This window comes from Clupea harengus, chromosome 21 (assembly GCF_900700415.2).
Source record: "Clupea harengus chromosome 21, Ch_v2.0.2, whole genome shotgun sequence".
In the NCBI taxonomy this organism is placed as follows: domain Eukaryota; kingdom Metazoa; phylum Chordata; class Actinopteri; order Clupeiformes; family Clupeidae; genus Clupea; species Clupea harengus.
This window is the reverse complement of record NC_045172.1, coordinates 20,941,016-20,954,562: the sequence shown is the minus strand read 5'-3', so window position 1 is coordinate 20,954,562 and position 13,547 is coordinate 20,941,016. Positions and strand designations below refer to the sequence as shown.

The 13,547-nt window shown below is 43.7% G+C and overlaps 1 protein-coding gene across 3 annotated transcripts in view; it reads right to left on the bottom strand.

Annotated features, from left to right (window-relative positions):
* Nucleotides 1–2,706: 2,706 nt before the first annotated feature.
* The window catches only part of zeb2b (zinc finger E-box binding homeobox 2b), an 86,140-nt gene continuing 75,299 nt past the window's right edge, over nucleotides 2,707–13,547 (bottom strand). For 2 of the 3 annotated variants that reach the window (XM_012833713.3, XM_031558930.2), the window contains exons 7-10: nucleotides 10,916–11,024; nucleotides 8,543–10,557; nucleotides 6,856–7,036; nucleotides 2,707–4,888 (exon numbers count right to left, since the gene is read on the bottom strand). In XM_012833713.3, the coding sequence (XP_012689167.2) occupies nucleotides 4,275–4,888; nucleotides 6,856–7,036; nucleotides 8,543–10,557; nucleotides 10,916–11,024 (2,919 nt within the window). In that variant the 3' untranslated portion in view covers nucleotides 2,707–4,274. The remainder of the gene's footprint in view (nucleotides 4,889–6,855; nucleotides 7,037–8,542; nucleotides 10,558–10,915; nucleotides 11,025–13,547) is intronic. The other variant, XM_012833714.3, reaches the window with a different exon arrangement.

The following is a 13,547-nucleotide window of genomic DNA, read 5'->3' as shown; positions in this document are numbered from 1 at the left end:
TCTTCTCCTTCCATGTCATTGAACTGTCTGTCTGTCAATGCCAGGTCTGCCTCTCTACTGCACCGCAGCCGTCCGGCCTCGTGTCCTGAGAATACTCTCCGCAGCATATGGGGATGTGTGAATAATTTAATGAGGTCAAAATGATGAACTTCGTATCGCCCCTTTAACTTTTACAACCTCCAACACCACCTCGCTGTGTCCTAATGAGGGTTTATTTGCTTTGTTGGAGGCATAGGACCATTCTTGACATCATCTATATGTTAAGCAACTTAAAAAGAAATCTCAAAAAATCCATAAAATCAAAAACGATTTAATTAGGGTCTCATTTTCAATTATCTAGCTTGTAGCGGATCACAAACCCTTTACAAATGTGTGAATACAGTCACACAAATTAGTCATTAAGTTAGGTAGCACATTTGACTATCACACACACACACACATGCACACACTCACACAGTGATTTTGTAGTGATTATGGTAGCATAGTGCAATTTGTACAAATTACTAGTTTGTGCTAATAATACTATGGAACACAGGTTTTTTTTTGGATGTTAGCACCGAACATACATGTAGTTTTAGGCCTTAATACTGTACAACTTTTTAAATGTATTTTATTTATTCATTTTTTTCATTCTTTTTGTATAATGCAGCTTCTTACACAACTCCCTTCCCAACCCCACGCCCACCCAGTTCTGACGTCTGATCAGTGTGTGAGGGCAGATTTGCCGCCCTCCCCCTTCTTGAGTCCTTCAATACAAGCTTCAGGCACGTGCATGTACAGCCTCAACACAGCAGCGTGTTTCGAAATAAAATCAAGCAGGTAACAAAATTTATTGGAAAACAAATAAAAAATAATGAACAGAATGGGGGGGGGGGCTGCATGGGAAGCCTTTGAATGCAAAAATATTTAAAATGTGTGCATACACTCAGAAAAATGAGTCACACAAACACACATACACAAGAACACGCACACATGCACACACACACACACACACACACACACACACACACACACACACACACACACACCCATACAAGCACAAACTGTTATTCAAACTATAACTCAGAAGGTGCTATTAATGTGGTATAAAACAGGTACATTTCATTCAGGTTGTGTTTATTAATGTTTTTAATGTAGCAGTAAACCAATAATTTACAAGAAGGGCCTTATAAAACACATCATACCAGCACATGTGTACCAGTTCTCCAGTTATGCGTGAAAATGATGCATGTTACTATTAATAATTGTATTATTAATTGCTTAGTAATCAGCTATTAATAGTTAACAAACAAGCCTTAAAATAAGCCTTCCATCAAGCTTCATAATTACGATCAAAATGGAATGTCTCCCGTGTGGGTGAGAGTTTTGCTTGCATTCTCGTAGGAGGACTCAGAGTGACCTGAAACATTCACCCTTTAGCATGTCAAAAAGGGCCGCGAGAGGCCAAGAGCTACATGATGTCACGCCGCTACCGCTGGATTTGGAGATATTCATGGAAGGAATTGTGCGCCCCAGAACAAAACCAGCAAATATTACACGGGACCATTTGGCCATATATATAACTTAGTAATGAATCACCGGCAAAGCTCTTCCAAGAGCACCACTGGCCTGGCCAAAGAACACAGCCAAAGTGACAATATTGAAGCACAAGAAGGCCAGAACGGTTTCACCGCCATTCAAATGTTCTTCTTGGATGCAGGGCAAGAATCATAATTTGCTATGAACCTGACATGGAGGTAGTGCCTGGCCCTGCTGTGGAACGAGGGGGATGAGTCTCCATCATTCAGTCAATGATCTTCATGGTGAGGAGCTCCCCCTTCACAGCTCATTTGGAACCATGCTAAACTAGGCATTGTCTTTACCGCTTAAAACACGGATGATACGCATGGAAACTCAGTCGTGGCAGGACTAGTAGAGCTATGAGGTCATGTCAGCTGGCGGGACTAGGAGCAGTACATCTGTGAGTCATTGGGAACTAGTTCTGTATAAACAAATACAAACTAGTTTTTAGAAGCAAATACAAAGTGAACCGGAGAAAAGGAGAATATTTGGACGTGATTCACTCCCAATTTTCGCAAATCACGTCTTATCATCTTTGTATATGTGTGCAGGTGTCTGTGTTATTTGCATGTATCATTGGTATTCTGTGACCCATTTCTTACTGATGATAAGTTTACACTTCCAGTACTTTCCGTCAGAAGGCAATCTTTATTCTGTCTTGTCTTCATGCAGGATGATCAGATGGCACGAGGATCAATATAAAAAATTGAAATATGCAAAGCATGTTCTATGTTTGGCATTGCACAACCCCTTCCTTTTCATCTCCGTCTTTTGATGTTGCTTTTAATATGCATGCAACGAGAGAGTGTTTAATGGCTATAAGCTCTTTCACAGTGGAGTAGCCTTCATCACAGGTTTCCTTCTTATGACAAGTGCTCAACAGGTCTCTCCCTCTCCTTCTCGATAAGCCTGCGTTGTGCTTGTCATTTCTTCCCAATCTAATTTTCTGTCGACAGGCTTGTCTGAAATACATGGGAGCAGATCTGGCTTTCCAGTGAGTTGAACAGGCTGATCTTGATACTACACTGCATCAATGGACAGTTTGAGGAAATAGCACTTTGGTCTCATCAAACCATCATTCTTATCCGAACTGAGCCTTACTATTATATATTGAGAATGCAGGCAGGAATGAAAGAGAGCAGGCAATTTTTGTTCTTTAATTTGGCTACTTTTATTCGAGCATGGTCATGTCCAAGAGAAATTACAAATTAAAAATTCAATAATACTTTTACAAAGACATTTCAGGAAAGATTCTTTTTTTCTGTCATGGTATCATACATTGTATTTTAACAGTCCCTCTTCATTTTTTTTAGCTAAAAAAACAAGATGAAGAAAGTGGAATTTTTTTTTCAGTCGAAAATACAGTGTTTTCACAATATTGTATCAAAAGTTCCCAAATTTGGAATTTCCAGTAACTGGAAAATAAAAGAAACAAAACAAAATAATAAGTTGAAAATTCGCATTTCACAATTAATGTTTCAAAACACAATAAATGCTCTCTTTACGTAAAATTTGCCTCAATGATCAACGCCATGTTCCTTTTTACTAAAATATATCTATATATCGAAGAACTATAATACTGTACACTACAGTATGAAATAAATAAAATGAGGAAATACAAAATGGGCCACATAAATAAATGTTATTTAACCTACAAATAAAATGAATGCAAATTGTTGTTGCAAATGGTTTGGTGTAATACTGACAAAAAGTTAAGGAAAAAAATACAGAAAATTGCACAAACATATGTAAACTAAGGAACCGTTACCTATTCTTCTAATACTGTTATGGGTTCTCCAAAGAATAGGGTGGACTATTTCTCTTTTTTAATACTGAAGCTGGTGAAAAAGGTAACACAGGTCACCTTCCTTTTACTCTATACAAGGATGGCACTTGCAGAAAACACACAGATTAAAAGGTTTGCATATAAGGCTTTTTAATAAAAACACCTTACAAAGGCTTTCTCCTTCTTTGTTCACATCTTTTGTCCTTCATTTAGTCTCCAGCCCATTCCACTTTCTCGACACCGTCTAGTTAAGACTTCAATACCTTGAAACCACGCAGGTATGTGGGAAGTTCCTTCACATAAAGAAATACTGAGGCCTACGTGTGTGGCTAACTGGCCAGACGACAGGGCAAAACCATAGACAACATATTAAGTCAAAGATAAGTAACAATACTGATGACTGTAGTGGGGAAACCACAGATTCTTTTTTTTTTCTCAACACTGTATAAATATACATAGGCAATAATTTTTTATTATTTTAGAAGTGATTATAGAAGCAGAGTGCAATTTGTACAAGTTACTAGTTTGTGCTATAAATACTATGGAACACAGGGTTTTTTTAGGATGTTAGCACCGCACATAGTTTTAGGCCTTAATACTGTACAACTTTTAAAATGTATTTTATTTATTCATTTTTTTTATTCTTTTTGCATAATGCAGCTTCTTACACAACTCCCTTCCCAACCCCACGCCCACCCAGTTCTGACGTCTGATCAGTGTGTGAGGGCAGATTTGCCGCCCTCCCCCTTTTTGAGTCCTTCAATACAAGCTTCCCAGAAGCTTCAGGCACGTGCATGTACAGCCTCAACACAGCAGCGTGTTTTGAAATAAAATCAAGCAGGTTCTTGGAAAAAAAATAAAAAATAATGATCAGAACAGAATGGGATGGGGGGAAAGACATGGGAAGCTTTTGAATGCAGTAGTTTTATTACATGCCGTCCTCCATGTTGTCCTCGTGATCAGATTTGGTTTCTGTTTTCCCGTCAACCGAACTGTCGTCCATGGAGTGCTCTCCGTTCTCTTCCTCGTCCCTCAACGTGTCTGGATCCGTGTCCATGCTCTTGTTCTCACTCTCTTCCTCTTCCTCCTCAAACTCGTCCTCTCGCCGTCCGATCTTCGCGTACGTTCCGTCGACTTCCTTTGGCCGTTCTCTCATGCCTCCTCCGTTCATGCTCTCGCGCAGGAGGGCGTCCCGTTCGCGCTCCCGCTCCCGTTCCCGCTCCCTTTCCCGATCCTCCAGGTCAGGGTAGCCCTGAGGGGTGATGCCCTGCAAGTATGCCCGATTCATGAGCAGCTCCGTGGGCTCCAGGTGGCCCTTCTCCCTGGCCTCCCGCTCCGCCGCCTCCCGCTCCTCGGCCTCCCGCTTGCAGTAGGAGTAGCGGTGGTTCATGTGCTGCGAGTACGAGCCCGAGTGCGAGAAGCGCTTGCCGCATTTGTCGCACTGGTAGGGCTTCTCGCCCGAGTGCAGTCTCGAATGTTCGATCAGGTGGTGCTTGTGTTTGAATGCTTTCTTGCAGATTTGACACTGGTGTGGTCGTTTACCTGCAGAGACGGAGACATAAACAACAGGAGAAACGGGGGATTAGTTCAAAATTCGCAACTTTGTGCAAACAAATCATGCAAGTTACAAGGTAACCAAAAGTATCAAGTATTAATGTGAACACAACTGATTAATATAATATAATATAATATCATATCATATAATATAATAATCTGAGAACTGACATTGAACTGATATTGATTTAAATGTACAAATAAGGCACATTGCTAGCACCCCTGTGTTTACATTACAAACTTCCCTCCTATAGAGAAACAGAATCACAAACACTTATTTTCTGTATAAGCACCACACTGGACAGATGCAACAGAAATAAACCATTGCAAACCAAACAAACAGACAAACAAACAAACGGAGAGCTGCTGCAGAGAAATAAACAAATAAAACACGGAATTGAGCTGGAGCCTCTTTAGGCTAGTGTGAGTCTCCAAATGTAATGAAATTCTTTCTTGTGAAAAAAGACAGAAAGAATAACAAAAATGATTCTGTGGTTTCTATGGGAGCATCTCAGGTTTTGGTGTGGTTTCTATGGGAACATCTCAGGTTTTGGTGTGGTTTCTATGGGAATATCTCAGGTTTTGGTGTGGTTTCTATGGGAATATCTCAGGTTTTGGTGTGGTTTCTATGGGAGCATCTCAGGTTTTGGTGTGGTTTCTCATGCTAGTCTGGGAACCCAGGGTGCCACAGTGAGCAGCATGAAACAGAAGCTGAGAGCATCGACGGCTAGAGACTTCATTACGTCATGCCTCACGATGCTAAATAAAAGTCAAAGCCTGCGTTGATGCTGGAAGAGAGCCCCCCCCCCCCTCCCTCCCCTCCCTCATAGCTCTCCCTTTATAACCATTCTATGCCAACCCCCACGCCTAACTTTGGATTCACTACAACTCAGCAGATCCGGAAATACAGAGGGCCAATCAGATACAAATCATAAGACGGGAGTTTCCCTTTTGGCATTTCAAACAGCTCGTGACGAGGCTTTACAAACAGCTCGCTACACACATGCTAGCACATCTGGCTAATTCCTGGCCGCAAATAGTCTTGGAATGCCAGTTGACACCTTCCATAGCTGCCATGCTTGATCAGGCCTGCACGCCCTCCTCCCACTACCAGCAAACTATTCATGCCACAGACCCCATCGCCCGAATACCACTGCTACACCCAGAGAAAGAAGAGCTGCTAAGAAAAGTGATGCAACCGAGTGAAAGAGAGAAAAGAGGTCACGACGCTGCGTCGCAGTCACGTTAGCCGAAGACACTGGTAAGTTATACCAAACCAGAGACTGGTTTCCAGTGATGGCAGACTCATTTGAGGCCTGGGGAAATACACTGAGGTCAGAGTTTCCTCTAGCTACTGGTACTGGTATTCTGATTCTGATTCTGATGATGCACTACTCTATAGGGGGTTTCCCAGGGTGGCGAGGGAGGGGCAGAACGCATAAAGTGGATCAACTAACCAATTAAGACCACAAGGCAATCACACCATCATGCGTCTTGCCAAACATTTGGCAATGGAAGCAATGAAAAAAGATGCATATCAAACATTTACACATCTGTGTTAAGTCTAAAATGTGATGTTTCTTTCTCCCCTCAAAAGACTTGGATGATATACCATCCTTGAAATGCTGGGCAGAATGGCTGTAAATTATATAAATGTGTTGCCAATCTTGCCAAAAAAAAATGTTTCGGCCTATATCATTTTGTTATGTTTCTACATCTAATAGTAGATTCATTTAATTTGATATAGGTCAATCGTGCAGTAACCCTGTCAATGGGAAAGAAACATGTTAGTTTTTATTTGAGTTTTTTTGGTTTTTACATCCAACTGAAAAAATAAAATCAACAGCGGGAGAAAACAAAGGAGGAAGCAAGAGAAAAAAAATGTAAAGGGGTTTAGTAACACAAAAACATGAAGGAAAGCATGGGGTAAAATAAGTGTCTAGAACAGTATATACCTGTGTGCTCATATTTGTGTCTTAGGAGGGAACTGCTCTTCTGGAATGTTTTGTCGCACAAGTCACACGCGTACATACCACTTTCTGTCTTCTTAATCTTCCTCCGGGACAGACAGGAGTCTGAGTCTGTCATGTCGTCCAGGCCTGACAGATATTCTGCTGTTCCGTCAAGCAGCTCCCCCTATAGAAGAACCAAGAAAAGAGGAGGGGAGGGGGGGGTTAAGCAAGCCACACCTGTCACCTAAATATAGTCACCTTCTGCTGTTTGATTGAGAACTTAAACATAGCTCCCTGTGACCTGCTAACGAAACATCTCATCTGGAGCCTTCAAAAAGATTTTTTTCGTAATTGGAGCTCAAGGAGAATTCTCTCGTTTCAAAAGAATATTCACACAAAAAAAAGAGTAATTACAGGGAAGAAGAAGAAGAAAAGCTCCTACACACAATGTGAAATGTTTGCAACTGTGAAATATATAAAAAAAAGGCAGGATATTACCGATGAGGTCTTATTCTGAATAATGATTAATAAGACTGTATTCCATATATTTGCATTCAAATTTGCTTTAATTTTATACATGAAAGGACCTTAATGCTATATTTATCTGTTCTTCTTTTATAGGGAAGATTAACCCGATAGGCTTAAACTTAAATTAATGGGGAGAAAATATTATTACATTAGAAGGTCATAATAATAAGAGAAAGCCTTTGCGGGGCATATTGCCACAGTCTTCTAATTTCCAACTCATAATGATTAAATCAAGAGGTGCACTAAATGACCAAAATTGAGCAGCAGCAATGCCCTCATTAGAGGCACCAGGAGTGCCCTCACAATGATTCTGGAGACATTGCTACACTGGCTTTTAAGAACAGAGCACTATCATTCTGCAATCAATTTGAGATAAATGCCCTTAGCTGTATTTTTAAAATCTAATTTAATAACTTAGAATAGGAAACATTATTAATACTTTTTTTTATCAAAATGGTTCCCTCTATGTTAAACAGCCCACAGCACTGCGCCATAATGAACATAGGGTCTGTGCATTATTCATTGCCATGTTGGAACTCATTTTGGCTTTTCTCTCACTCTTTTCTTTCGAAAAAAAAAAAGACAGAAAAAAAGAAGCTTCCAGAAGTGTCAAAGAGTCATGAGAGCAGACAAGTTAACCCCCCTTTCTGAAGGGGCTGTCTCAGGGCTGCACTGCCGGTGCTGCCAGCTACTCAACTGCTTTGGAGCTGCTTTGAAAACACCTGAGATGAACCATACTGGGGGATGGAGCACATTGATTCAGACAAACAGATGCAGCTCCGTCCTGGAAGGAAGGATGGAGCAGCTGGCATTGAGATGCAGCCTGCGCTCAGCACCGAAGTCTGCCAGGCAGCAAGCAAGTGAGCAGGCGAATCGCACATCATAACCTCTAAAACAGCCATTACACGCTGATACTACTAATGACGCGTGCTGGGAAGCCTAGCCACTCTGGGCTCGTTCCGCAGCTGTTTATCTCCGAGGCTTTGCGGCTTCAACGTGCTTCAGGTGAGCCCTCATTTCAGACTCTGAGTACCTTTTAATTAGCGAGTAGAATGAACTGATCCTTTCTGAGACACCAGAAATAAGAGGGGGGAGGGAAAGAAAAACAGATATGGAAAAAAACAAAACTGTGAGGCTGTTAAAGTGCCGCTGGCTTATTTACCTGGAAGCCTTGCTTTCGCTGATACTTTCGTCTCTGTTGCATCTCAGCAAAGGTGGCAGCCCCCGCGGCGTAAGTGTAGGCCATGTGTGGAAGGAACCCCATCTGATCGAGCCCTGGGTACGGCCTCAGGCCTGGTATGCTGGCCTGGACCGGGGGCATGAAGGTGGGTGGTGGAAACGCACTCTGTGGCGGTAGGGATGTGTACATAGGTTTGGCACTGAAAGGGTTCATGGCAAACATGTGGCTAGTGCTTTTGTCATGGTTGCCGTTGTTGTTGCCGTTGCCATTGGAGATAGCAAAGTCCTTCTTGGACAGGTAAGCCAAGTTCAAGGGCTCCTCGAAGTGCTCTCGGGGGGAGGAGAGGTTGTTGTGGTCGATGGGGACGCTGTTGGGTTTGTGTTGGCTTTTCATGGACAGGACGTGCTTGGATTCCCTCATTAGTCTTGGCAGTGATAGGTCCAGTGGCTCGGCCTGAAGGTCCTCGGACGTGAAGCTGTTTGGCGTGTACGAGCTGCTGTGGGAGTTTTTTGAAGATGCAGAAGAGAGGTTCAAGGGGGATGGAGTGTTGCTCCTGGAGTGGTTCAACTTCTCCGCCATCTGTTTGGTTCCGGTAAACTGGGCGGTTTTCGAGAGCCTGAGGGGAGTGTCACAATTGTTGATGTTGTTGTGGAACTCCGCTAGAGAGGGTGACGTGATATGGTCGTGCGGCTTGACCAGGGACACCGGGGACCTGGCGGCCATGGAGTCTTTAATCAGGGTGTGGTGGGTAGGGGGCAGACCCACCTCCATGTTGCCCCTGTCCAAGGGAGATGTCCTGGCATTTCCGTACTGGTACATTTTCCTCTGCTCAAACCACTCCTTCACAAATTCCTGAGGGAGACCGACGGCGATGGAGATCTTCAGAAGCTCCTCGGAGTTCGGCTCTGTGTTCATGGCGAAGTATGCCTTGAGAACAGACATGTGGTCCTTGTATGGATTGATGGGTCCTGTCATGGCCTTCTCTGCGATGATAGAGGAGAGCAGCAAAGCGTGCTTCTCTGCAAACATCCCTTGTTTGTTGGATGTCAGGTTCTCACTGGGCTGGAGGACCGCCTTGATCTCCTCGTTCATCTTGCACATGTATCGCTCATGCTGATGCAGAGGTATAGGACCTTGGAAGGCCTCTTTGCAGTATTGGCAAGAGAAGGGTGTAAACATTAAGTTATTCTCGCTATGCTTCTTCTCTTCTGTACCTAAGTCTACTGTGTGATTCGATTTCTCCTTTTTGATATTGCTAAATTGTCTCTTTGAGTCTGTCGTCAAGCTCTGGAGGCAAGCTTTGGCTTCGTTCACCTTCTCCAACGTGTAATCGATGATGCTTTTAGTGGCCCCGTTGTGGTTGACCACCGGCAGGCCCCCCTGCTGGGCACCGGCAGAAGCCAGCGACTGCTTCTGTTCCTCCATCTGAGCGCTGAGGTCCTTCATGTACGCCTTCAGCTTGGAGATGTCCTCAGGTTTGCAGTCCATCTTCTGCCTGCACACAGTGTTGTCGACAATCTGGAGCACCTTCTGCACCTCGCTCAGGTTGTTCCCCAGATGGGGGAAGCCAAGCAGCTGCGCCTCCATGCTCATTCCCAGGTGCTGCATCGGGCTCTGGGCCGAGTTGTGGACCCCCAGCGGGCTTCCGCCCCCCATCCCTCCGTTCATGAAGGGACCGGGTCCGCCGAAGCCGTGCGAGGCCATCATCATCTTGTAGTCGTTGAAGTCCAGTGGTTCAGTCTTGATGTTCATGTGGTTGGACTGGTCCTGGAGGCCCAGAGGCTTGCCGTTCTCCAGCTTGTGTCGCAGCTGGGTGATGGCGCTGTTGGTCGGGGAGGAGGAGGCGGACGTGGGCGAGGAGCCCGTCTTCATGTTGTTGCGCATCCTGCCGTTGACCGTAATCAGGCCGATGCATTTCTTGCTGCTGATGTGGGAGCTGTAGGAGCCCGAGTGAGAGAAGCGCTTCTTGCAGTTCGGGCATTCGTACGGTTTTTCACCTGAAGAAAGAGAAAAAGTTAAAACTTGTATAAATATAAAATCATCCAAATGAAATATTAACTCAAAAAACATTAACTGATTAAAAATAATATATTATTGTTTTTTTTTTTTTTTTTTTTAACAACTTGAGCAAATGTCCAAAGCATAATAGCAAATGAACGCCATGAGGTTCATGTGATTATTAGTTAATTTGACTGATTAAAGGAGGCCAACAAAGTAGAGCAAGTGTTCCACAGAAAGAGGAAATAAAAGAAAGACAATCGATTTCTTTGTGCACCCTGTGAAGTTCCCAACAATCCTGAATGAAAGCGGTAATGAATATTCAAAAGGAGTCGAGCGAGCCCGTGCACTACTCACCACTGTGAATCCGCAGGTGCTCCTTCAGATGGTGCTTGTATTTGAAGGCCTTGCCACACTCCGTGCATTTGAACTTGCGGTTGCCAGCCCCCTGGTTCAGCAGTTGGTGCTGCGGAAGAGAAGGATGCGTGTGTAAGCTTAAGTCAAACAGAGCAGGCAAAGAGTTCAGTAAATAATCACAATCAGCTGCCGCCTGACAAGCCAAATGGCTTGAGATGCGTCGCAGCATCTTGTCTTTCTACTTCCAACTCCGCTGAGCAGAATTGAGGCCGCGATGAGAGAGGGAAGCTCGTACCTTTTAATTTTCTGGCAAAGAAGCCAGGCAAGCTAGTCTGTAGTTTGGCAGAGCAGTTCAGAAAAATAGAAATAATGAATTAAATAAAAAAAGGTCCTATTTTAAAGACTTTTCCCTCATTAGAGGCAGCAATCTGATCTACTTTATTCATTTAGAGCAATCGCTGGTGAGAGATTCTGAATATTTTATATTCCTGTCTCTCTGCACACCTGGGTGTGACCTTAATTACACAAGAACGTATGCAGAAATAAATATCACAAATGTTCCTAATTGATGGGAGAATTTATAGACCATTTAAACCGTCATATACCTCCTTTAATAATCTGAATATACACCAAATAGGCTGGGCCTTGATTTGCTGTTCAAAGGTAAACAAACACCGAGGCCCCATGCGAATTTGCAATTCAAAGGAGCGAATCGTAATATAATAGTAATAACAGCAACAATAACGGGCGTGTGCGTGTAAATGGGGGGCGCACCAGGCTTGCACAATTAATGCAGAGTGGGAGGTGAGCATGTTAAACGGTTAGGAAATACAAAAGATCTCGGCACGCGGAACGAGAGAGTGAGCGAGTGAGCGCGCGCGCACGAGCGAGACAGAGTGAAAGAGAGAGAGAGAGAGAGAGAGAGAGAGAGAGATAGGGAAAATAAAGAGAGAGAGAGAGAGAAGCAGTTCCCTGATCCAGGCTGACAACTGCTGGGGTGTGCTGACTCTGCCTACATTCCTGGGGAGACAGATGGCATTACGCGGGACACAGGGAGGATTGTTCAAACAGCAGCAACCTTCAGAGATCAAGCAGGAGCCGCGGCGGACGCCCCAGCGCCAGCGAGGGACCAGCCAGGGACCAGCGAGGGACCAGGGACCCTGCCGTTCGCTTGTTGCTGAGTTGCATAAACAAACAGCAACAGCTGCTTAGTGCCCACCCCAACACACACCCCTCTACCACCACCCCAACACACACCCCCCCCCCCCACCACCACCACCGCCACCGCCACCGCTACCGCCACCGCCACCGCCATCGCCATCGCCACAGCCGCAAAAAAAAAACACACCTCCCATTTGCCCGTTCCTTTTACGCGTCAGTTTTAACTCTGAGGATGGCGCTAAAGTTTAGATGTGCCACTGCTAACATGATACAATAGCGCGCCTCGGCTGATTGTGAATGGCATTCGAAAATGATGGGTGTTTTTTTATGACCTAGTTTGCCCTGCGTGACTCAGAGATGGTTAGGAATGCTGTGTATATGTACGAGGGTGTGTGTATGTGTATGTGTGTGTAAGAGGGGGGGGGGGGGGGGGGGGGGGGCGGTGTTCTGGCAGATTCCTTTCTGTTTACATTCGATTGGCAAGCAGTAAGTGATATTTCATCTTAAATGGTGAAGACTCATTTAGAGTATCTGTTATAAATAGACCACGGGGAGCAGAGATACAAGATACAAAAGATTATATAACCTAACACTGAAGCTTTTTTTTAGTTAAGTTAATATGGAAAAACGGGTCCCACATATGAAGTGGTGAATAAGGAAGAGTTCCTGCATGTAACATTCATATGAGGCACGCGAGGAGAGAAAGGTCAACTGTGGATATCCCGAGGCTCAACGCCAGTCAAATGGTCACATGCTGCTGCCTTCAATATAGTCTGATTTAAAGCATTAATGTGCAGGGGAAGCACAAGGGACCTTTCATCAGTAGAGTCTTTCAAGATGATGGAGACAACAAATAGGGAATAATGTGGGGATTAGAGGCGTACGGGACTGGAATAGGCCATCTGTCAGGGGCGATGTCAGCGTGTTGTACCAGGTGAGAGCTGATGATTGGCATAACACTACATCATGTTGATGAAAAGAAGTGTGCTTTCTAAAGGCCTTTGAGTGACTACAGAAACATTAAAGGGACGAATAAAAACTGAATAGAAATACAGGGGAATATGGAATGCTTGTGTATTTTGATTTCAACATGGAGTGAGTCTATGATAACATATTTATCTATTAATATACATGGTATGTGTGTGTGTGTGTGTGTGTGTGTGTGTGTGTGTGTGTGTGTGTATTCCACTTTGTATACAGGTATCAAACAGGAGTGCATATCGGCTCTATTTAACGTATCTACGTGGCAGGGATTATTTTAAAGAACATAAAAGATTTCATATGAATTGAAGTTAAATAGCAGATAAAATGTCTAAATTGGAAATTAACACAATCAGTCTTTCGTGAACACAAGACTGCAAAACCATATCAAGGGAGGCCATCAAAAAACCATTTAGGGACCTCAATTAGAGCTATTACCATTAAAAAGATCTGCATCTTCAAAATGCCATGAAAAATTAATACTGATTGC